Genomic DNA, 25996 nt, shown 5'->3' on the forward strand with positions numbered 1-25996 from the left:
AATATCTGACCGAAACCATTGTTTTGATCTGTTGATTTCTATCCAGCTTGTCTGTCACCTAATGGTCTAGCTGTCTTGGAGTGGATGTGTTCATGCTTCTTAGTGGAAAAAGCAGGAGAGGAGAGAATACCAAAATTTTGTGCTGTTAGCACATTTTCGCATAGAAAATTACAAGGTGCTTTGTTCTCTGGGTATCTGCGTACAGTTACCTATGCAACAGTGAATTTAATCAGGATTTTTCAATTTTCAAAATTACACAATTTTTTTTTTTTTTTACTTTTAAAGTATTTTCAGACTAGTGGTTAAGACAATACAAGTGCTGCTTTCAAAAGATACTCTGTTAATCTTCTTTTTCAGACCATTTTATAATCAACCTGTCAGCTTCTCTTGATGATAAGACAAAACATACTTGGTGTTCTCACACAGTTATCATTCTTTCCTAGATTATATTAACCACTGGCTGGTGGATTTAAGGAAGCTACTTCACAGTGGGAAAGAATTTCCATGTTAATCTTCTGACATGTGATAGCTTGCACAGTAGCCAGACTTAGCTGTAGTTTTTACTCAAGATTGGACAGTTTCTTCTCGCCCTATTTGAGTTGGATCTCTGCCTTCCAATTGGAACAGTTCTTAGTGAGGGCACTGTCAACTTTGTTTTGAGTCTTGGGAAGGAGATGATTTCCCCACTCTCCTCCTGCTTTTCTGGCTTTACTTATTTGTATTTTCTTTGATGTTTGATCCTTAAGCAGGAAGATATTTGCTCCGAATTGGAGAGATACAGTACTATACAGTAAGCTAGCCTGTGAATTTCCATATATATCAGCCACTTTATTACTGTCTGTGTACAGTTGGATATTAGGACTTCCAGTTATACTGAAGAAGTTATTGTTTACAGAGCTTAGATATCAGTTCTAAATACTGAAACTTGCTGTAGGTATGTTCTTTTTAAGTCATTTGCATTAAAGCCACAAGACTTTTTTTGGTTTGTTTTTTTGTTTAATGGAGTTTAAAACTCAAGCCTAAATAGGGAAATAAAAAGACTGCTATATGAGTATCTTATTCCAATATAGTAATTCGTAGTAATTTATCATGAGTCCTGATGGCTTAAGTTTAGGACTGGAGACTTAACCCATGCTGCTGACAAGACATGAAAGAATTCTAGTCTCTAACACAGACTTACCCTAACACTTACAGCTGTCTTTGGGTCACAGTTTCTGATGGTTGCATCTGTGCCCAGTTTATAAGTACTAGAAGATGGAGAGTGTGTGTATGCAGTTTCATTCTTTTTTTTTTTTTAATCCAGGCAAGAGGTGCCATATATTACTCTATAAAGAAAATGCTAACTGGAGGAAAAGGGCTTTAGTTTAGTGGTGGTTCTCTCAGATAAACTTGGAAGTTTCTGCCACTGCCCATTTTTCTATGTGTGTTTTGTGCTCTTGCTTAAAATAAATAAGAACTTTCTACAAAAACAACAAAATTCAAGAAAACTGGGCTTCAAAAAATGACAAAAATGGGCTGATTTAAAGTTTGTTGACAAAAACAGGTTTTTTCACATCTTCAGAGGTGCTTGTTTTTCTATAGGTCAGAATAAGGCTTCAAGCTGAGGCTCATTTTGAAATTCATTACTTCGTATACTAAAAGTAGAAGTTTCTAACTAGGCTGAAAATAGTGTTTTCAGTGTCCTTAGATAAGAGGAGCTATTACAAACTTTAAAATCAACAGTGCGCTAAATACTTTAGAGTACTTCTCCAAATAGTTTTTCCAATCATGTTAATAGATGGGTATAATCTTTTAAGTATCTGTTTAAAAACTCTTAATTTTAAAATTTTAGCTTCGTTTTTATATATGTATATTTTATGTCACTAAAACTTTGGGTTTTAGTGCAGTAGCACTAGGTATTTCATCTTGTAGGTGAAGCAGTATTGGTCTATGATGATTAAAAGCCTAATATGACTAAGGTGGCTTGCTGCCCAATAGACCAAAGGCTGATTTGCTCTTTACATGCTCATCTTATTGACTGACGCCTCATCTGAGACTATCAGCTGGGTTTTCAGAAATTTTTCTTTATTTAAATATCTAAAATTTTCATTTATACGGTTTATAATAGAGAACTAGTTGCATGTGTGCGTTACGATGCTAGATGGAAAAGGTCTCTAGCACTATGTTTCAGTGACAGTTTTGAGAATACTTAAACTAGCTTATGCATTCATTTCTTGTTCTGACAACATAGTAGGCTTTTGCATCCTGAACCTGGAAGTGGTGCTTGTCAATAAAGATTTTTATTACACTAATAAAAATGGGCATAGTTCTTATATATGATGTGGTTCCTTACCGATCATAAGCAAGTATATATTTCATCCTCTCGGAAAAGGCATCATAAGATAGATGAAGCATCTGAAAGCCTTCCTTTTAATGGGAAGGGAGGCAGGGTATTTTGCTTAAAAAGAGACTAATTGAACTAGAAATAGTATTGGTTTTACAGTTGGTAAACTTGATTAAAATCGGTTACAGAACTGTAACTTGACAGAAAAAAAAACACCTTTCTAATACATGTATATATTTTTTTTAGATTGATATTTTGTTCGCAAGATTAGCGCTGCAAACTATTCCTGAGGACTTAGACCTCCGAGATGATAGTCTACTTAAAAATTTAGACATTAGATGCATACGAAGTCTTAACGGTATGTATATGCAGTTTTGCATATAAACTTCTGTGTGAAATCTTTCAATAAGTACCATAGATATAGGAGTTTAGTTGTGCACTTTACTGAAAATATAGTGACTCAGTATCTGGAACTGAAGTTATAGCCAGCTATAAAGCTTTTTCTTTTAATTGGGTAAATTCAGCAAATTGGATAATTCAGTGCCCTCTAGAAACTAATGGGACTGTGGGACTTTTGTAAGGAGCACTACCTGCTTTAAAGGTAAGGGTGTGTGTGTGTTAAATATGTGTAAACAGATATGGAATTACTTCAGTGATAAATTAGGGGTATCGAAACACTGCCAGGTTGAGGTCAAATCTTTAATAGCTTATGAGCTTGTATAATTGTTAACTTTTCTATAATACTGCAGCTAAAAAAAAGTTACTGATGTGGGGGAGGGCAGGGGCTTCAAAGTATATGCAACTTGAGGTTTTTATATATATAAAAATTATTCTTAGACTTTTTTTTACAAATTAAAACAAAACTTTGATTTACGACTTCCAAGTTTTCTGTAGGTCCATGAAAGATCATAAGCTCTAATGTGGCTACATGTTCAGTGATGAACTGCATTGAGTTCCATAGCAGTAGAATTAAAATTCTGTCCCTTTCTAAAACAGCTTGTGCTATATCTCAGTAGTTCATTAATTGCTACCTAATTTCCTGTAATGTGAAGTCATAGCTGTAAATACATAAATTGTCCTCCTGAGTGCTTCTGTAAAACGATTAGGGGGTGGGGGAGAACAACAACAAAAATGTAAATATTTTCCAAGTTCAAAACAGCAGTCATCAATGAGTTTTCAGGATGCTGACCAAAAGTTTGATAGCTTTGAAGGTGGGGGGGGAGGGCAAGAGAGTGAAAAACTTGAGGTGGTAAGGATAATGGATTCTTTCTTTTGGCAGGTTGCCGGGTAACCGATGAAATTCTGCATCTAGTACCAAACATTGACAACTTCAGGTTAACACTGAGAGCTATCAAACTGTGGGCAAAACGTAAGCAGTTTTATTCCAGAATTTTTCAAGCTTTCATTAACCCTTACGGTTACTGATAACTCTTTCCTTTTTGTCTTTTTTCCTTCTCAATCCACAGGCCACAACATCTATTCCAATATACTAGGTTTCCTTGGTGGTGTTTCCTGGGCTATGCTAGTAGCAAGAACTTGCCAGCTTTATCCAAATGCAATAGCATCAACTCTTGTACATAAATTTTTCTTGGTATTTTCTAAATGGTATGTTTTTTTTTTTAATTTAGATTACTAAAATAAAATTGTTTTGTAGACACTAAATTTTAGTCCTGTTTTTATGGTATTTTTTCAGCTGTTATCAGGTTAAGTTGATAGTTAAGTATTGTCTACTCTTGGTGCCAGGGCTTGGGGCTTTTCAAAAAAATCATTCAATATGCCTGGTTCTTGAAGTATCTAAAACAACAATATTCAATTTTTAATTAGAATGTTCTTAAATATTTGTTGAAACTCAAGATTATGTTTCAGATAAGATCCTTATACAGTGCTAAATAAGAGAATATGCCCCAAAAGTTCAAGTCATTTAGCGCTCGGATATTTGGATGATTGGGAAGAGGAGGTGTGTCAGTTTCTGTTTTAGACATGTAGCTTAAATGCAGTTCAGGAGGACCGGAGGCAGCTGTCTGACTTCTTGACTCTCTCAACGTAGAGAGGGGTGTTTCTGGATCAAATGTGGCTTCATACTCATGAGCTAGTTAACTCAGATTGTTTGAATAGCTCTGGAAGCAATGGGAGCGTTCCAGGTAAATGTAGAGTGAATTGGACAAAAGTGTACTTTGCAGAGTACCACTGAAAACTTTTTCTTAGAAGGTTGTCTCTGGAGACCTATGTTCTTCATGAGTTGTTGACGGATTTTTAGAATCCTTGCACCAAGTTGTTGCTTTACTTAAGAGTACAGTGTCCTTCTTGCAATGAAGATAACTACTGCAGTTTCATTGCACCTTAAGTCCATTTACTTTATAGCCTCTTTGAGGGCCACAGTGTTTAGTAATATCTTGCTAAACAAAGCTGTTATAGGAAAACTGGTTGCAAATGCTGTTTAATGTGTTCCTTATACTGTTGTCAGTTTTATGAGGTTTCTACAAATTCTTATTGTGCGTACCATATGAACATTAATATACAAATACCAAAAGATCTAACATATAGGAATATAATCTTTTGCTCACGGGAGTGGAGGCATCTTGAAGAACAGAAGTGTTGCTTTTTTGTTTCATTCAGCATGGTTTCTTTTTTATGATCTGCATTGGAAAAAATTTTTGGTTTAGTGCATGTGCTATGTAATGATACTGTAATGCTGTAATGACACTGGCTGTTGCTTCTGTAGTTTGACCGTGAAACAGCTAGCATGAAGATAAACTCCTTTACGAAGATTAATATTAGGTCTGTGTTCATTGTTCAGTGTATAACTTAGGCGTTTCTAGGAGTTTGCTTTAGTTACCTAAACCACTGGTGATAAAGCTACAACTCAAAGACAAAGAGAATTCATTGCTCTGATGCCTTGGAGAAGTTAATTATAGCCACATTATAGTTCTGGACTATAGATGATTTGAAGGACTACAGCTAGAGCAGCTTAGTCTTGAGGAAGCTATACTTTACCATGAGTGCACAGTGAAGAAGGGTCACGTTCAAAAAGTATTGTTTGTTTGAACATAAATGATTGTATCCAATAGTCTTATTCAGTGCTACAATCTTTTTAAACAGGGAATGGCCAAATCCAGTGCTATTGAAACAGCCAGAAGAATGCAATCTTAATTTGCCTGTATGGGACCCAAGGGTTAGTGTATTATTTTTTCCCCTATAAGTGACACTGTACAATAAATTCAGTTGCTTAGATTCCCAGGTGAACTTCATTTTGGGCTTATTAAACTTAATATTTTTATACTACGTTTTCTTTGTAGTAACTTCTAATTCCCGAGTGTGGAACACAGTTAGCTTAATTCTGTAAACTGGCCGCTTAAAGCACACTTACTGAAAAATGTACTTTTTACTCCATCTTTTGCAGTAAGTGATCTTAATAGATAACCCGTGTAATTAGATATATGCCTTAAAGCAGTGCTCTTTCGAAAAATTGCTTGTTCATAGCAGTTCACTTACTGTCTGACTTGCAACCTGTTATTTTGTAAGTGTATTGAATTGACTGCAGTGCAACAATCTCAGCTGAATATGGCTCAATTCTGTATGGTTATTTGTATAGTAATGTGTTTTCTCGTCTTGGACCAAAGAAGATCGTAACTTACTATACCAAACAATTTGATTTCTATTTATAATATTGACATCACTGTCTTTATAGCACTTCCTTGGATGTGAATGCCATTCAGGCAGACAAAGCTTTCAGCAGACACATGGCTCATATCCTGAGGCCTCAATAGGGCATAGTGTCAATGGCTCTGTTTTGTCAATTTTAAAATACTTAATGTTCAGCTAATCCTTTTTTGAGGGATGAGTGCAAGCACCAGAGGTTGAGTTGCACGATCTTTGTTTTTTAGATCTACTTTTCTGGTTGACAGAAGTCTACATTTAAATAATGTGAGACAAAGATGAAAACAATGTTCTTAAGTCATGCTGTTATTCCAGGGACAGGGGTTTGAAGTCAGTGTGTCATGTGAACTGTCTGTGCTCTAGTAGCTAAACAAAATGTGGTAAGTTAAGGACAGAGTTTCATCCTTAACTTTCACTTACAGCCTATGAAAGACAAAATTATTACCCTAATGTTGTTAAATGTAGGTTTTTTTCCCCTGTGCTGTTACCTCATTATTGTTTCCCATATGCTATTTTAATAAAGGATATGTTAATTCAAGTGCTGCTTCCCTCAGGTTGCCTAGAGCCTCTCATGTTAGACTGGCTCTTCCTTCTCAGTAGCGTTACAGAACTAAAGCAAAAACATGTTTCACAGGGTCTCCTGTGGACAGTTGTTTTTTTCTGAAGGTGCTCATGTGGTGAAAAGTATCCTTGTTTTGATGTGCTTGGAAGCTAATTGCTGTTAAAGAGAGAAGTTGTCCTATTCAGTTGGTACGTCCGGATTTAGAAATGCCTGTATCTTGAGCTTGATAGGCTGACTGGTTACAGTCCTCCCACACCACTGTGGTTCAGAATTAACATCCTTCATGAAAGTATTATCCTTGCATTCTAAACTTTCTCTGAATTATTGCTAAATTTACTTGGCCTTCGAACTAAGGTGCATTAGAACTTGAGACTCACTTTAGCAAAGGGAGATATCCAAATTTATTAACTCATGTGTATGCTTGAAGAAAACTGATTGGCTGTTGTTATATATAGGTAAATCCCAGTGATAGGTACCATCTTATGCCTATAATTACACCAGCATACCCACAGCAGAACTCTACCTACAATGTGTCCGTTTCCACACGGATGGTCATGGTTGAGGAATTTAAACAAGGTAAGTATTATCTTATGCTCTCTATATAAATGTATACAAAAGGATTTAAAATATAATATTGTGGGTACCCTTGTTTTGGGGGAGGGGAGGTGGGAGGATGTTAATAACTTCTTGACATGAGAATATCAGCAGGTACGATTTAGCTGGTCTGTTATGCTTCTTATGGCTGTAAGTACCAAATTCTGTAGGGAACTGCTCTAAATCTGTCCTTTACTCCTATAAATTAAGAAGAAGTAATTAGAATATAAGAGCTACAATCTGAAAACTTTTTTTTAGGTTTCTTCTAGTGACTTTAGTTTCTGTTTTGCCACGTAGAGGGCTCATTAGTTCCGTTTGATGGCAGATACTAACCATAATATATGACAATTGACTTGCTCAGGGATAAGCACTCCAGACTCGTTCAAGTAATCTACTTGAATAAGTACAGTAGATGTGAGAAGACCTTGTCAAAGCAAGGAGAGGACTTGATACAGAGAGCAACTACCAGAAGCTCTCGGAGACAACGTGGTAGCTTATTGTCTCATTTCTTTGTCCTGTCATACAACGCCTTACACCAGAGACGGTTCAAGTACTGTAAGGAAAATCTCTACCTTCTTTGGACCGAGCAGGTTTACTCTGTGGCATACCCAAAAGATTAAACTGAGTTCTGCTACGCTACAAAGCAAAACTGTATTAAATCATCAATCTGATCAATTAACTTAAATTTCTAAACAAATGTATCTTATTGAGGTTCTCTTTAATAATGAATAATATCACCTAAGTAACTAATGACCACATTGGGGGGTTGGGGGGGAAGGTAAGACTGGAACATAAAGCTTATTGATAAAATCTTCTGAGGAAGGGGGAGAATAATGTATAACAATCTTATAAGCTGTTTTACTCTGGATATTAAGCTGTATTTAAAAAAAAAAAAGTTTAAATGTTTTTTTATAATTTAGGTCTTGCTATCACAGATGAGATTTTGCTGAGTAAGGCAGAGTGGTCCAAACTTTTTGAAGCTCCAAACTTCTTTCAAAAGTACAAGTATGTATTTTATGGCATGGCAGAATGTTTAAGTTTTGTCCAGTTAAAATATCTAACGATGCTCTGTGGCACAGTAATTTATTCACCTACATAAGACTTCCAAAAAGTATTGTAAGGATTTTTTTTTATATAGAGAAAGAGTGAACAAACTATTGTCCTTTTCTCTTAGACAATTAGTAGTTTCATCAGATAGTTGTCTTCAGTGTGTAATTCCGAAACCTGTTAATCTATAACTAGATATCTAGAATGTCACTAGTTAACTGTAGAATCGGTGTGTTCCCAATATAATTGAAGGCTCATCGGCTGGTTTGACTAACAGAAATGTTCTTTAGTGGTGTCAGTAGGCATTCTAAAAATGGGTCTTACCTCCCAGGAAACAAGATATTAAAAGAACTAACTCTGCAGGTCAATATTTAAAATGAGTACCTACTTGAAACTGTGCTTTCTTCTGTCAATATAGTCAACAGTTCACTCTGATAATAAAAGATACTTTTTTTACAGTTGTGTTGACTAACTGCCAGATGTACTAGTTATTACTAGATTTTTTTCATTAAAGCTTAAGGCTTTTGGCTCTTCATTAATACTCTACATCTAGCTTCTCTAATTTTGTAATGTCTCTGCATTAAGGTAAATACTCAAGTTCATACTCTACGTATTTTAGGGTTTCTAGTATTATGCTTGTGGGGCAGAAGCTTGTTAAATGTATATTGCTGAAAGTTGTATTTCTATAATAAATATGCATTATTAAAATATGGACTACATCTTCTTTGCCCTCAGTTGAAATTTTGGAGACCCATTTTTCTTGAATCAAGATCAAGTATATTTTACACTTGTTTCTATGTTGGGTGGTTGGTTGGTTATGTACTAATCTAAACAAGATTGAAATACACAGTTCCCCCATTAAAAAAGACTGATGACCTTCATAATGTGTCTGTGTTTTGTTTCTATACCTTTTGCATGATAAGAGCTTTAAAACATCTGGATGGCTTATGTTGTACCTTGGAGATCAAATTTGAAAACTCTTAAAAGGGCACTGTAAAGTTATTTTCTTTTTTTTTGAAGTTAAAAATGGGCTGCAGACAAATCAATTTCTGCTCGACAGGCTGCTAATACCTTCCCTACTACATTTTCTTAGTTTCTTTCAAAACTAAAAAAAGAAAGGAAGCATTAAATGTCACTTGAAATAATCTCCCTTTTCCTATAGTTTTATGTGCATCAGTTTTAGCCATTTCACCAGTACAGCAATAAAAGCTTCTTTTGCTAGCATTGACTATCCAGGTTTTATACATTTTTCACGAAATGTCTTTTTTTTCAACTGTGGAATGGTATTATGGAGCCTGCTAATTATTTAAAATAAACAAGATTTCCTCTGTTACACCTTAGTTAGTTAATTTAAAAATTTGGATAGTAACTTTCCACATAATAAAATAACTATATGCAGTCATCAATATGGAATAAATGTGACTCTTCCTGTTCAAATATCTATCTGAAAGCTAGGTATTTTTCTCTTTTTTGTCTTCTTCCTTCTCCCTGTCCACCCTGGTGTTTAAATCCTAGGTATCATGAACTTATTCGTGCTGAAATACAAAGCAGTGTGTAGTGCCCTACCAGATAAGAGAAGATCTGATCCTTGCTCTAAGACATTTACCTTTTTAAAACATTTCTCCCCTGAATGCATTGCTTTAGTATTCTGTATCACTGTTCATGGCAATTAATTTCACTAAACATCCATGATGATCATAAATGCTTTTGCTTTGTTAGCCCCGTTTTAAAATACGCAGACTTTAAAGATGTGTGACTAAAGAAATCTGGAGGCTACTGCATACCTGCATGGCTGGAACAGATTAAAAGAGGGAAATCTGTGTGGTTTTTGTTTTTGTTTATTTTCTTCTTTGAATGTCAACAATTATTTGATATTAGGGAGTTGCAGTGTGTGCCATCTGCGCTTCTTGTGGTTTTAAATTTTCAGATGGGGAAAAACAGGCAACAAAGAACATACGCTCATTTGCTTGCTGGGTATAATGTTTTTACAAGGGAATGTGAATAATTTCAGACTGATGTAACATCAGCATGCAGTGTTACATGAGACTGAAATGGTTAGAATTTCTTAAAACCAAGTGAAAAGTGATGATCAGGAAAAATAGCATTCCATTAAATTAATGGTCACTTATCATTTCTTCTTTGAAGAGATAAATATCCTACTGAATAGATGTAAATAGAATCTAAACATGCCTTTTACAGGGGTATTTTAAACAGTTGCCTGGATATGACTTTAACTAAAGCAGTGGTTAATTTGAAATAGAAAGCCTGGAAAGCCTTATGAAGAAAATCTGAATTAAACATGTCCAGGTTTTCTCAGTTTTGAATAGGATATTCTTTTATGCCCTCTTTAAAAGTATTTTTGATTTTTGTAGGTACAGATGTTAATAGTGTAAGCTAATTCCCACGTAGCTGCGTTCAGTTATTTTTATGAAAACTTAATGATGATAAGGAGGGAGTGTGAGGTGTGAGGGAAGAAGCGCTGGTTTCGAAAAAGAATACTGTATACCTCAGAACAATACCATGTATCTCAGAATAATGATAATCACAGTTAAGAGGTGGAACCTTAACTTTAGGGCTTTTCCCCTGTCTTTATAATAAAGTGACAGATAATACTGAATTGGACATATTCTATAAAATTGGAATTAAAGGATCAGTAATAAATCTTGTCTCTACAATTTAACAGTGGGATGTTGGACCCTAAGTATGTCTTAACAGCTTGTGCAATTTAACGATCTTGCTGAAAATGCAGTAGACTTCCAGTGACTAATTTCCCCGCAGCACTGTTGAACAAAATTTTGTGTGTGGTGGGGTGTCATCATACATTTTCCTTTTCTTTTTTGATTTATATGCCATAACCAGCAGTACCCAAGCAAAAATGGGAAATCAGTTAAATTCACTTTCATAAATATGACTTATTTTCTTTGTCTAGGTGTTGATAAAGCATTGAAAGATTTTTTTCACCAACTAGTTGAGGCTTAGACTTTAGATCTCTAGAAGTATTTGCTTGAAAGAGCTGCTTTTAATATGTAACTGGAAAATGATTTTCTTCAAATACTCGCAGGTCTGTCTGTTTTCAGTTTATGCATTATTTAAAAACAAAAGCGAACTTGCGTCCCTTTCAGTGGGAAAGGCAACTTATTTTGTGTGTGTACGTGTGGTACATATGATGTAGGAATCTTGCGGCTAATGGTTGCATATCTATTGCTTATTAGAAGTTGATACTAGAAATGAGTGACTTCTTGCACAGATAGTTTGAGGAAAAGGGCCTTTTCTGTCTTTCAAGGTTCCTGCATCATTGCTGAATTCCGGTTGAGTTGGCAGAATAAGTGTGTCTTTCCAGAGAGATTTAATATTTTGAAAAAATCTATTCTACTTTATCTCATTTTTCTGAGCAAGACTTCTGAGATTTTAGGATTATAAATAATTCAGTGATCATGTCTTAGAGGTGACTAAAAGGAGCATATTTTAAATAAGATGATAGGAAAAACGTAACACTTTGTATTAAGCAGTTAATACTGTCAAAATGCAAAAATCAGTGGATAATACGTGCCTTTTAAAAAGGGGGAGAAAAAGTCTCTTTAGCTATCTTTCCCCTCCTCGTAGTTCCTTGACTTTAGCTGCCTTAATTCAAATGACTATACCATTTGTAAGTTCTTTCTTCCACCCTACTTCTACCTAAAAAAGATAAATGTAGAAATTTGTAGTTATCAATTTGATCAGCTGATTTTTGACTTATTCTTATGATTTGAAGGCCTGTAGCTTCAGAAGACCCTTTTTTCATCATAGTATTTCACCATCATTGGCCTTACTTTCCTTTCCCTGCAATCAATGTACTAAGGTATAATCCCTGGTATTATCAGTAGTATTAATTAAATTCTGTTGTGAAAAGATCTAAATATACCATTATTTTTAAGTATAGTTCATAGTGCCAAGTTGGATTAATTAAGATATTAAAATAGACTTCCCAGCTAAACTTCTGAAAATACTGGCTGTAGGCATGTAGTACCTTTCTTTAAGATTATGAACTCAAGTTTAAAACAAACCATGCACACGCACACACCTACTGATCACTGTAGTCATCTCCCATTCCGCCATCCTTGGACTCCTTTGTTTAAAATACCATTCTAGCTTTGTATACCATTTGTTTGGGATTTATTTACAGTGGATAATAAGCTAATTTTCATAGAATATAATTGAAAGGTTAAGGATTATCATCAGAGGAAACATTCCTTGTGAAGTTTCAGATAAATGTCTAAAGACTGTTTTAAAATGTAGGTATTCAATTTTTGTAAACAACACTTGATATTCATTTAAAGTCAAAAATGCTATACGCTCATCCACTCATCTAACTCTTCAGAAATAATGTGAAATGACATCTCTACAGATGCTTGTGAACAATTTTTTTGCTTACAGTGAATCTCTGCTGTAGGCAGCTAAAGCCCTGTTCTTTCTTGTTAGGTTTTGAAATTTCTGTACTGTTATTGAACTGCTGTTGCATTCCTAATCCCTCCTCCCCACTGGTATTAGTGTAGTTGCAAGTGTCCCTCAAATATGAAACATCTTGAAATCTGTTAGTCACATGCTTGGGGATTGTTTAATAGCCCCTCTGTCTACTTAATCTACTTAATTTTATTATAGGGTGTGTACTTAAGCTAATAATCTGTGCTTTGCAATGTAGAAGTTATTGAGAAGTTTAATATTAAACTTTGAATGTCTAGTTTTAGAAGAATAAATAGAATAGCATATTGTCTTTATCTCCAAAGGCATTATATTGTACTTCTAGCAAGCGCACCGACAGAAAAACAGCGACTAGAATGGTGAGTATAATGCTTGCTACTTTAAAAGAAAATACAAATTAAAATAAATCCTGTCCACCTTGGAGGCAAGGGGCTATCTAATATACCCTTAACAAAACAAAGTGGAGAGCTTCAGTGTATCAAAATTAAGTGACTGAAGATGATACTTTCCTGAAAGACAGTAAAAATGAAGAACCAGGGAGAGAAAGCTGTTGCTTACATTTTGTTCCTCACAACACTATCAGGTTCCCTTTAAACTTTTTATTTCCTTAAGTCTTAGGCACTTTTTTGGTAAGAAAGGCAACGTGAGTAAGTGTGCGTTCAACCTCTGGAAACATTGTTTCTCAAAAAAAAAAAAAAAAAGCCTTGTTTTCACTCTCCTTGTTTTTAAGGAAGTTCTAAGACTGTCAAGTATTGGAAACTTTAGCTTTTAATGTTCATCACTTAAAGCCAGAAGAATACTGGAGAAATAGGTGGGAGTTTCTTTTTTTTTTTTTTTTTGGCTGGCTGGTCAGGAAGTTGATGGAAGAGATTTTTCTCCTTCATACTGATACATGATCTCTTGCTATTGAATTTCATTTGTAAAACCAGACTGCTAAGACTTAGGGCACTTTTAAGCTTACTTTGCGTTAGTTTTTGTAACAGGTTCACTTGGTTTATTGATTTGAATTAATCTATCTTGTATAGTGTACTAGTTGGTTTGTGTTCTCAAGAATTATTGTAAGCAGAACACTGAGAATTTTATCCTCCTTGATACATGGGGTTAGATACTTCTGTTATTTCATATTAATGAAAACTTGCTAATAAATGACGTTTACGCAGGGTGGGCTTGGTGGAATCAAAAATTCGTATTCTAGTTGGAAACTTGGAGAAGAATGAATTCATTACACTGGCTCATGTGAATCCACAGTCATTCCCAGCACCCAAGGAGAATCCTGACAAGTAAGCAAAGCTACTGTTTTCTCTTGTAGTAGTTGAAGGACTTAGCTAAAATCAAAATTAATTAATCAATAAAACATATGGTCATTAAAATTAGAGTTTTATAAAAAAATAATCTAAAGATGTATGGTTTTAAGCTGTTCCAAAGTACTCTTTGTAAAATCGAGCATTCTTTGTTGTGTGTAAAAATGTTTCTAAGCCCCCCAAAATTCTAGTGAAATGATATATTTTTGCCAATAACTGTATTAATGGCATAACTTTCTGCCAATAATACTAACTCTCTTCTAGCTACTGGTACTTGACTGCTGTTGTTTGAGCACCTAATGGTAACATTTTAATTAAAAGGCAATACTGAGAATCAAGCAGAACATAAGGCACAGTGTTGAACTAAATTTAATATTATTAAATGTGGTGGTTGGGATGCGTATCACTTGAACTTGGTAAGGACTAGTGGTGGAATTCCTGGGGATCTGGAAGCAGTGGAGAGAACACCAGGCACCTCAAATTGTGTGGAATACTATTGGTTCCTGGACTCTTCTAAAAATTTTCCAGACTGTTTGGAGGTGTGTATCCTAAAAATTTTCCCTTCAAGACTTCATTCTATCTAAAAAGATAAAATATTTTAATGAACTTGTGAGAAATCACATTTCTGTGTAAGATGTGAGAAAGAAGAAGAAATTTTTGTTTTTATTGGGAATATGCAAAAAGCCTTATTCATGTTCCACATAGCAGCTGGTGTCTGGAACGGGCTTGGACGTGACAGTATGCTGTGCTTTTCTTTTAGTTAAATTGCATGCATGTTCCAAGTAAAAGTGGACAAAGCAGGCAATACATCTTCAGTACCATTTTATGGGTAGACAGCTAGGAAGTTAAAATCATGTTGATGTCGCTCTGTTTGCATGATCAAGGACTCTGATCAGTACTTCCTTTCAGTTGTAATGGCTAGTTGTACTCCTAAAAGGGAGAGAATCTGCATAGAAGCACATTTGAATGAAGTCACTAGTCGGTTGTTGTAGTTGTAGTTCTTTGGAGATGATTTATTTGTCAGTGCTTCATAACTTTTCTGTATTCCAAATAAAAAGCAAATGTCATTAAGCTTTACCTTCTGCTCTTCTGTGCCTAGCTACCTACTGCTAGTGAAACTAGAATGTAAAACCTTTGTCTATTGCAGCAAATAGCTTACTGGATTATTCAGTTCTTTGGTCAGAATTACATGACTGTCTTATATAAAACTTTGCAGGGAAGAATACCGTACTATGTGGGTGATTGGACTGGTGTTCAAGAAAACTGAAAATTCTGAGAACTTAAGTGTTGATCTTACTTACGACATTCAGTCTTTTACAGACACAGGTGAGTTTTAGTTTTTAGATGTTAGATGTTTAACTGTTAATAAACTTATTGAATGATGTTACTTGTCTGTTTCATAATCTAGTCTCTGTCTGAGCAGTAGAACTGTACCTGGACAAAGACTGGCGAGATTCAGCAAAGGAATTTAGGGTGTTACTTACTTGAAATACAGTTTTCTTGACCTTTAATGCTTCTAGACACTTCAAGTTAAACAATTTTAATGAAAACAAACTGAAAATGATTAAAGTGATGCACACAAGTCTTTCAAATATCACTCAAAATGGTAAATTGTAGAGTGATCTTTACTATTAAGCAGATAATTTTGTCATGCAATCTACCTAGCCTAACCTCCTTTTGTGACAATATGCTTCAGTTTAATTATTTTCATATTTGATAAAATTTTAAATTTACCAGTTGGTAAAAGTTGGATATCTAATAGACTCTAGAATGAAATGCTTATTAGTATATGGCAGTTAATTCAGTAAAGGATTTTTATGTTAGCTTGTAAGTTAATTCAGTAGCTTGCACTCGCTGTTGTCAGATGTGAAAGTAAAAGAAACCTCGTTGATTTTTTTTTTCCAATTTGTTTCCTTTTTGATTTGCCGAAATCATTTAGAACATCAATAAAAAATTTGGAAGCAAAGAATTGACTACAACTGGAGGCTAAGACTAAGAAAGGGGCAGTGCCCTTGATGGATTAATAAATCTGCAATTTTTTTTTAAACAATAGGCCGTTAATGCAAATCATGCTACAACTTTCACTTACAATTATGAACCTGATTTACTTGTATTAGTTTCAAATCAGAAATTTTTCTAAATATGCACAATTTTAAATGGAGTAGCATTTCACCAAAATCCTCTTAAACTGATAACAACGATTTCAGTTTAATTTGTAATGCCAAGCAACCAACTGACAAACAATTTCTAATTTTTTTTTTGTCATCTCAGATTGAAATAGTCCATCTATTATGTAACCAGTTGAAGAACTCTAAAATCAATGACCTGAGTATTTCCCTTTTTCACACGTTGTGACTGTTTTAAGAGACTCATTCTGAAAACGAGATCTGATATGCTGGCAGCAACTGCAGGGGTTCTAGACGATTACTTTTGCAGCTCTGATAAGAAATTCCTAATGTTAACTTCACTCTTCCAAGAGCTTAAAATTGCCTTGTATTTTCAGCAAATGTATTGTGTTGCTTTGATGTGAATCATTCACCTGTGGTTAGTTAACCTATGCAATGATGCTGGACCTTGGGAACTTGAACAGATTAACACAATTACTTTTGGGGAGAGATCTGTCATAATTGTAGTGATTAAATAAAACTGCATTTATTCAGCTTTCCTCTAAAAAGGAAGAGTGAGAAATTGAGCGTTTGTTTACTCATGACACATTATCTTGAAACTTCAAGGTTTGTAGACACTTTCGAAGACTCTTCCCTTTGATGAATCGAAAACATTTCCTAGGAAATGTTTTCCAACAGTTAATGGAAGTATCCAGTGAAGAAGTTTCTGAAGCCATTTTCAGAAGCTTCTTGACATTTTGTTTGTTTGCTTTTCTGTGAAGAACATAAATCTTAATCTTGCGGTGGAACTTAACTTAATATCCAGTTCTCCAAATTCTAGTGGGTGTGAATTCAGAATAATTTAGATTGTGATATCTTGTTACTAAATTCCTCCTCTTAGTTGGGAAGGAAAGAAAAAGACTTTCAAGAGCAGACAAATCAGAATTTTGCTTTGCATCTGGTTTAATATAACTTAAAATATCTTTCACATCCCTATACAGAGAAGTAGGCTTCCGACCAAGTCCATCACTTTCTCCAAGACTAGAAACTTAGTCTGTTTAGGCTTTACCTCTTGCCACTGAACGTACTTAGAGTACTAAATATTTGTATATTCAGATCACGTTTGTTCTCCTTTTTATTAGAAAAAGGAGGTTAAGTAGAAATTCTTTTAATATGTATAATACTGGTTTCCAAATGATATAGTCTATAACCTTATGATAGAGTAACTTCATTACCTTATATTAAGGAAATCTAACTTTTTAGAGCATGTTTACTCAGTAACTAAATTCTCCCTTGGTAAGCTCACAGTAGGGTTCATGCTTATTTTAGGCAACTTTGTCGTGCTAAATAAATTGGAACATTCATCTAGTAAACAGAACTTCTTTAACTTCTCTTTCTCATTTTTGCTTTGGCACTATTTACCTGAGCTGCAACCAGAAATTTGTAATGTTATGGACGTTGGGGGGAGGGGGGGTGGATCCGGGGGAGGCGGGAATGATTTCCTCTCCCCCTCCATTCACCAGCTCAGTTTTGCAGTATGACTGCTTAAGCTGAAAACGTGTGTTTGCTCTGTCTTTGAAGTAGATCCTAAGATCCTATCAAAACTAGCGGAAGCATTTTCAAGAATGAAATTAGACGGGAAAGGGCATGCTTTATTAGGAGGAGAAGGGAAGTAAAGAGTTTTTAGTCCCCTAAAAAAACCTCTTCCTGTGTTTACAGAGTAGACAATGAATAAGGGAGGTAGCTCTAAGTTTTTGTTTAAGATCTACAGAACACTTCTTTTATTCATACATCTGTCACAGCTTTGTTCAATGTTGTATAGGAAGTCAGTGCAAAAGACCAAATAACTTTTCTTATTTAAATGGCTTTACTTTTAACCCAAAATATCAGCTTTTCAGCGCTAACCATGTTGACTTGCTAGAAGTGCTTTGAACCAACGAAGAGAGATAGCTCAATACAGTAGACGTGATCAAAAAAATCTTACATCTCTTTTATGTAGAGACTTAATGGTATCTAAGTTGCCAGAATCACTTATAATATATTAGCTAGCATATTCAACTTCTGAATTAGAACCCATTTGTTGTAGGAGCTGCGTAAATAAAAATTGGGTCTGCAGAGAAGAAAATAGTTTTATGTAAATACTGTATTTTTTATGAGGAAATCTTATTTTGATCTCTAGTCTGCTCAAGATGAAATGAGGAACTAGCTTCAGCTCTGATACCGTTAAAACCTTTTAACAATATAGTTGACAGAAAACTGAACGTTTTCATGAAGTTTTCTTGGAAAAGAAACTAAGTGTTTCCAAAGTAATGTAGTGGTGGTTGTGCTATCAGTGCTTGGAGAGTAGGCAATTCCCTCTTTTCCTCCAGAATGAGGGAAAAACTGTGCTTGTTCCTGAGGGTGATAAATATTCTGAAATGCAAATCACTTCTTCCTGGACAAGTAAGTGCACTTCGCAAAGTGTTTCGGTGATGTCTTAACGTTCTCCTAATTGTGTAGTTTATAGGCAAGCAATAAACAGCAAGATGTTTGAGATGGATATGAAGATTGCTGCAAGACATGTGAAACGTAAGCAACTTCACCAACTGCTACCTAATCATGTGCTTCAGAAAAAGAAAAAGGTAAACTTGAATAATATTTGAGAGCAATAAAAATGCTACTGAGTAATGACTTTTTTTTTTGGATTTACTACTCAAAAGACTAAAAAGCTTTGAAAGGATAGTTTTATGTGTAAGCAGTATGATCTCATGGACTATGGTGTGTGTGTGTGTGTGTGTGTGTGTATATGTGTGTGTATGTGTGTACATATATATGTGTGTATGTGTATATATATGTACACACGTGTGTGCGCACACACACACCCCAGATGTACTAAGTGTAATCCTGAATTTTCCAGAGCATCAGCACCATGAAGTATAATAGTATCTTTGGTCCTATTTTTTTTCATTCTGAGATCACTGGCTGAAATTTATCGTCTTCTGTAGGCCTTTCTAAACTAAACGGATTTAAAGCAGTTTACGAATGAGATTTTAAATCTGTCTTGTTATTTTATCATGGAAGTCACCCGAAGGGACCATCTCTAACAATACCGATGTAATTATCAGTCAAGCAAGTCTTGTTATCTCCAACTTTTTCCTCTGAAGTTACTATTGTTCAAATTTTTCTGTGGGTTTCCTAAAGATAAAATTGCATGTCATTGAATAGAAGCGAAGCAAGTTGTTGGACTTGTTGCTACGTTCTGCATCTAAGATGATGGTCTGTTGCTGTAAGTGAAGTTGAGGATAACTTGACTGAAAGTGTTCTGTAACCTGCAGCTTGGCAGTTTTCAGAATGATATGTCCTTTTAGTTCAAAAAAAAAAAGTAAAAGATTTAAGTGGAAGTTGACATCTGAAAATTGCTTATTGCCTATCCAGAGTCTTTTCCCTCAACGTATGGCATACGTGTGCAACTATACATGAGAAGGACAGAAGGAAATTTTAATAAAGCTATTTGACTGGATGTGATTTACTATCAGTGGGGACAGGAGAAAGGGGGAAGTGTGTTTGATTTAACAATTTGATCTTTATTTAGAAATTCCTACCTGTTTGTATAAACTGAAAGCTACACCACCATTGTATATTCTATTTTAGGTGTATCTGAACAGCATGCTTTATTATTAAAGCTGTTTTAAAGAGTATGTTGAAAACTTTTTTTAAAGATTAGAAAATCTTCTGTTGAAACCAACTGTAAATTTATTCAGCATGTTACAGAGGATAATGCAAATAATAAATATCACATCTCATAAAGCAGTACTATGCCATAGGAGAGTTTTTCTCCTCCACTGATGCTCTGATTATTCAACTGAGTATATTCAAATGGACCTGAATTCTTTGTATTAACTGTGATTTTTTCAAAGTCTAACCTTTGGTGTGTTTCAGTGTTACTTTGAAGTTAATGACAGCAGTATCTATCAGCTCAGAAAAGCAAAGAAACGTCAATAAAGTTGAAAAGGCAGTTACTAAATACAAGAAAAAATGAGCTTATGTTTTTGAGCATCTTTGATGGTTCAGATACATTTTGATCTTAACTGCAAACACAAAAATGTAAATGCTTGTACCTTTGACAGGATATTGGATTATTTGTATAAAAAAATTTGAAAATTACCCATTCCTATTTTACATTCTTGTACATTTTTAAATGTACCTATTTTCAAGTTTCTTCTAAAAATGCACTTACATGAGCACGTTTAAGGCACCATTACATGCTTAGTTGTGGTGGAAGCTCATCATGGTTAAATCTTGGGTGTTCCTCTCCCCCATAAATCCCATAAATGAAACTACTAACACTTAGTGTAATTGAAATATTCTTTCATTTGAGTCTCAGTTGATTTCTTTTCTTTTTCTTTCTTTTTTTTTTTTTTAAGTCCTTAATGAGATTAACAAACGCTTTTTTTTTTTTTTTCCTCTTGGATTGCAGCATTCAACAGAAGGAGTCAGGTTGACAGCTCTGAATGACAGCAGCCTAGACTTGTCTATGGACAGTGATAACAGCACGTCTGTGCCTTCGCCTACTAGTGCTATGAAGACGAGTCCATTGAACAGTTCTGGAAGTTCTCAGGGGTAATGATGACTTTCAGTCTTAATTTTGACATTACCTTCTGTTCCTGAATTACTTATGTGAAAAGCATAGCAAGTACTGTGTGCGTGAGATACTGCTGTTACATCAAGGTGTAAATGCACCACTCTGAAGCTTGCAGATGTTTGTATTTTCGGTATGAACGCTAGAGCAGGGCAAATGGGGGGTAGGGTAGGGAGCATGGATCCTCCTTTGGATGAGGAGTTACGAGGTTGGGTAAAGACAGGAGCTTTAAAAAAAATAAGGCAAAATAAAATCTTTGTGGGAACAGTAGGAAATAGAGGTAGTGAGCAGGAAACTGAGGTGTGAGACACGGAAGTGCGCAAGTTTTGGATCAAAATGCAGGACAGAAGTATAGGCTTTCTGCCTCAGAAAGCAATAGTGCTGCTGCTATTACTGATGGTATCTGTGTGAATTAAGCTTAGGAACATAATTTTCCAGTATATTTTCAAAGTGTGCATATTTATCTTAATCCAAACTTTCTGGATTTTAAGTCTCTGTCAGAACTTCAGTTTGCTCATGTATATTGTATTTCTAAGCTGTCTTCCTTTAAGATTCTCAGTCATCTGTTTGATACACAAAAGTCAATAACATCAATTTCCTACAGCTGTTCAGTATTAGATGTATTTTATCCTACATGACATCTAGTAATATACTTAAGTAGTGAACTTACCTTACTCCTCTTGACACATGTTCTTTCAGTTAGTCTTTCTTGGTAAACAATCTCAAACACTTGAATGCTACTAACCATGCTAGTAAAACAAGTCTATATAATTATTAGGCATGATATCCAAGATATCACATCTGAAGTGGAACTTGCCCTGTATTGTTTTTTTTAAAGTGTTTTTGCTCTATTCTTTGGGAAAAATAATTGCTGTATTTTCCCCTGCGCCTGATTTTGTGCAGGCATTACCTTAATTTTTGCCTTTCTTAATGCAACTTCATGCTGGTTTTAAAAGCTTTCTCTGAAGTGATTCAGACTAAATATGTGGAGTATTTTTCGTAGTGCAAGTTTGGTAAACTGCCAAATGCCCTTTTATGTTTCCACAACTCAAAATACTGTCGTAATAGTGCACACTGTAATTTAAGTGGACTAAAACTCAAGTAACTGGCCAAGCATGTGTTGTGGTGAAAGGCAGGTAGTATAATACTGTAGGCACGCTTACATTCAGCATTTTGTCATCTTTCTCTTTTTAGCAGAAGCAGTCCTGCGCCAGCTGTAACAGCAGCATCTGTGACCAACACACAGGCTTCTGAAGTCACTGTGCCACAAACAAATTCCAGTGAAAGCTCAGGGGGTAAGGAAAAGAGCATAGGATGTTGTTTTTATCATGGTTTGGTGTTTTTTTTGGTAGAGTTTACAGAGAAGCAGTTTTTCTTTCAGTTTGAGGCTTTCACTTACGTATGCTGTATAACATTTGTTCCTTGATTTACAGATTAACTACTTTAGAACTCAAAATGGTAGAAACCTAAAAATAATTACTTTGCAAAGCAATGTTTGTTTATTCTGTGTTCTCCTATTTGTGATTCACAACAGTAGTAAAGTTTTCTTATGATGTGAGATAGATGATATCTGTAGCTCTGTTGGTCTAGTGAGGAAAATATGTCAGCTCTCTAAAGCTGGAGGAGCTATTTTTTGATTAGTTATACTCCATTTGTAGTTAAACCCAAGAGGCAGTTCTGCACTGTCTATAATCCATGGTCCCATGTTGCTGCTGTTCCTATTTCACTAAAACTATTTTAGGAATGAGGAAGATTCAGATGGAAGCAGAACACGTGCTTCTTGATGATATCTTTTCAGATATGTCCAACTGCAGTTGCTGCCTTATCTTCCATATTTTCTGTTTGAAAAAGTAAAGCTCGGTTAACATTGCTGACTTTTTAATTGACTTTTTAATGAAAGAACAAAGGTACCTGATGCAAGTGTTCACTTAGTGCTATGGCGTTAACTATTCCTTTTCTTTTTTCTTTTTTTCTTTTTTTTTTTTTTTTGATGGAACTTCAGCTGTAAAGAAGGAGTAAGTCAGAAATTGATTGCAGAGACAGTTTGGATAACCTTTATAGATGAAAGCTCTCTTATGTTCCTGTTTAAGACATGTAGGATGGTGCAGTCTTACCGTTTTCGCTGTGTGTGTGTGTGGGGGGGGTTGTTTTGTTTTTTATCATAAATCACAGTGTATCAATGTGAATAATTTTTGAGTGCTAAATGAAACTTAAATGGCATAACTGTTATTGGATTTGGAAGTGTATCTTTTGTTCATTTTTGCATTTTGATGATTCAGAAGCAGTCACCTGGTAGTTATTAATGAAAAACTTCTGCAATATAATTTTTTGTTATTCTGAGGGTCCCTCTGTGTGCAGGGTCCCCCTGTGTGCACTTGTTGAGGTAGGCAGCTGATGAGGTAAAGCTTTGTCATATGGAGCATTTTTCAAATGGATGTATGGAACATCACATCTTAATATCTGGTGCTCTGTGATGACTTCATATCTGTAGGGGCTTTCTCCGAGGCTGATGAACAGTAAAATTCAGGTTTAAAGTTGATGAAGAGAATGTCAGGTTCCTCTTGAGTTTGATTAAGGTGCTATATGGCAACACATATGACTTAGTACATAGATAATAAAACTTCTTTGCACAGAGCTCCATCTGGGCTACTGTACCCTGCTGTTTAGCAAGGCTAATTAGACCAACTGAAGTGTCACTGACATGGTTACCCTGCTTCTAGTACATGAATTCTCTCTCACAATGAGCTTGAAACTGAACTGTGCTGTGAACGCATACCTTCTGTTCCAGTGATGCTTGTATTGTTAACTTGCCCATTATGCCTACTTGGTAACAGCGTTTCCAAATGGAGACAAAATGGAGTGGTTGAACTGAAATGTCCAAGTTCAAAACTAATCTTGCTGAAACTTTTTAAATTATCTTGTCTGTAGGTACTTCAAATGAAAGCATTCCTCAAACTGCCACACAACCAGCCATTTCTCCACCACCAAAGCCTACCATCTCTAGAGTTCTTTCCTCAACGCATCTATTAAATCCGTCACCAAGAACTTCAGGAAATGCTGCAACAAAAACACCTAGCCCTGTCACAGCAGTGAAAAGGACATCATCTCCTCATAAAGAAGAGTCTCCCAAGAAAATAAAAATGGAAGAGGTATTTAAGACTTTGAGATCATAACATACCAATGTCCAAAATATTGACTATTTATTTCTCCTGCAGAGAGCTGATTCTCACATTCTAGGATTCAGGTGTCTGGTTTATATTCCCTACTTTAAGACTGTATAGATTTGCTATGTATTCAATTTGCTTAGGTGTTGGTGTTGTTTTTGTTACGCTGATATTTGTCATGTGTGACACATTACATTAGCACAAATATTTAGATTTTAAGTTCTTATGTTCTTAAAAGCAGATTTTTTTTGTGCTATAAGGCCATAATCCCTTCAGCTGATCCTGTCTTTAAAAACACTTTGACCTCTTATTTTCATGTTTTTTCTTTTTTTAATGCAATGTTTTTATAAGAAGTTTCTGGGTTTGCTTGCATTTCAGCAGGATGAAATAAGTGAAGACGCTAGCTGTATAGATGTGAATGAGCATGACAAAATGGAAACTAAGGTATGTGTGACTAGATCATATAATCTTGTTTAGATTAATTAGGACTTTTCCTTTTGAAAATCACTGTGCGTTTCCCTTGGCAGTGGAACAGACAGCATTTGTAGACACAGTATAGGCTGTCCATTAAACATGTCAAAAGCATACGTTGTTTTTCAAAGCAGCTGTTAATATTAATGAGTTGCACTACATTGCCCGCTGCCAGGCTAAGCAGAGCCTGAATATGCTGTCATACAGGACAATTTCCTTGGTCATTCACACAGCGTTGTGCATAGCGGAATAGTAATAATTTTTTTCATCCAGGTTTAATTGGAGTAGGGATGTGTCTGTGTGCCTTGCTTTAGCTGCAGCCCATACCTGATGAGCTTTACTCATTTAAATAACACTTCTGTCCTATGCGTTTGATTGGGTTTTTTTGAATGTTCAGCTCAGAATCCTAAAACCAGGTGTGAACTTGTTCACTGTTTATCTATAAAGCTCTCAAATCATGATGATGGTATTTTGAAGTCCTCTCTGATAGAGGAATTATTTTATGCAATTCAATAAACTCTTGGTGACCTTCAAGATTCAAGCGTGTTCCTCTGGTATCTTGTAAACAGGTGACAGACTTTGTTTGTTTAGCCTTATAGCAGCTCTGCACTTGGGCTGACACTGTTTTCTGGGGTGCATTTTGCTCTCCTTGGACCACTCTGGAAAATGCACTGAGAAACTGAGATATCTATTAAAACACACAGGTGCTTTGACTTGTAGTTTCCACATTCTTGAGTGAAGAATTATATTTTATGATACAGTCACCTTCATATCTCTTGGAACTCAGGACAGGTGAAAGCAGAAATGCATTTAATCCTAATATCCAAAATAGATCCTCTGGTTACATATCTTTATTATAAAAGATACAGGTAAACCTGTTAAGATTTAGAGAGGAGACTGACTATAAAAGCTATCTCGTTGATATTTATGGAAGGAAACAGAGGAAGGACCAGCCTAATTAACATAAATATATTCTGTCTCCATTGAAGTGCAAGCCTTTTATTACAGTATGGTCTTACTGTATGGTACCAGACACACTAACGGGTTGTTGTCGTTAGAAGGAGAATGTCCCACTCTTTTACTTAAGAGCTGACTGACACACATCTGGTCATCCAGAAAGCTCATTCAACTCATTAAAGTGGCAGGAAAACTGTTCCAGCAAAAAGGTGAAGAGGTTCCCCCCCCCCCCCCCCCACCTGCCCCAGATTAATGAGTTGAGTGAGTTATAGTAAGTATGTGATCAGACAACTGCCAGCGCTGGCACAAGGGGAACAAGCAGGACTGGGACCTCCTTTCTGGTGATAATGAACTAACTGCTTGCCTCAGACAAGCAGTGAAACCCTACCCTTGGTACAGGTGTGATCTTGTGCACTTGACTGTTTAAACATCCCCTTATGTTAGGGAGGAGGAAGTCTACTTCTCTGCAGCCCTTTGGTACTTTACCCACTGATAATCCCACTGCTGCTAGATTATTGACCAAGGTGCTTCAGCTCACTAATTGCTATAAAATCAAAGAAGCAAAACTTTTTTTTCCCCTGCTGGTTATGACCTGAATTTGCTCTCTTGTTTGTGTACACTAGGGCTGGCACAGAAGGGGATGGGAGCAGAGGACTGGGAAAAGAATGAAGTAGATAGGACTCTTGCACTTTTTCAGGTGGCGAATGTTAGATTGGCTCATTTCCTGTGAAACCTCATC

At 35.5% G+C, this 25996-nt stretch overlaps 1 protein-coding gene across 7 annotated transcripts in view; it reads left to right on the forward strand.

The window, feature by feature from the left end:
- Positions 1-25996, forward strand: part of PAPOLA (poly(A) polymerase alpha) — a 47671-nt gene that overhangs the window by 16367 nt on the left and 5308 nt on the right. For 2 of the 7 annotated variants that reach the window (XM_068946984.1, XM_068946988.1), the window contains exons 7-20: positions 2570-2681; positions 3603-3692; positions 3790-3928; positions 5423-5495; positions 6998-7118; positions 8057-8141; positions 12947-13000; positions 13802-13921; positions 15159-15268; positions 18547-18668; positions 20504-20646; positions 21860-21960; positions 23594-23814; positions 24208-24273. In XM_068946984.1, the coding sequence (XP_068803085.1) occupies positions 2570-2681; positions 3603-3692; positions 3790-3928; positions 5423-5495; positions 6998-7118; positions 8057-8141; positions 12947-13000; positions 13802-13921; positions 15159-15268; positions 18547-18668; positions 20504-20646; positions 21860-21960; positions 23594-23814; positions 24208-24273 (1557 nt within the window). The remainder of the gene's footprint in view (positions 1-2569; positions 2682-3602; positions 3693-3789; positions 3929-5422; positions 5496-6997; positions 7119-8056; positions 8142-12946; positions 13001-13801; positions 13922-15158; positions 15269-18546; positions 18669-20503; positions 20647-21859; positions 21961-23593; positions 23815-24207; positions 24274-25996) is intronic. The other 5 variants (XM_068946986.1, XM_068946990.1, XM_068946985.1 and 2 more) reach the window with 3 other exon arrangements.

This window comes from Struthio camelus, chromosome 5 (assembly GCF_040807025.1).
Source record: "Struthio camelus isolate bStrCam1 chromosome 5, bStrCam1.hap1, whole genome shotgun sequence".
NCBI lineage: Eukaryota > Metazoa > Chordata > Aves > Struthioniformes > Struthionidae > Struthio > Struthio camelus.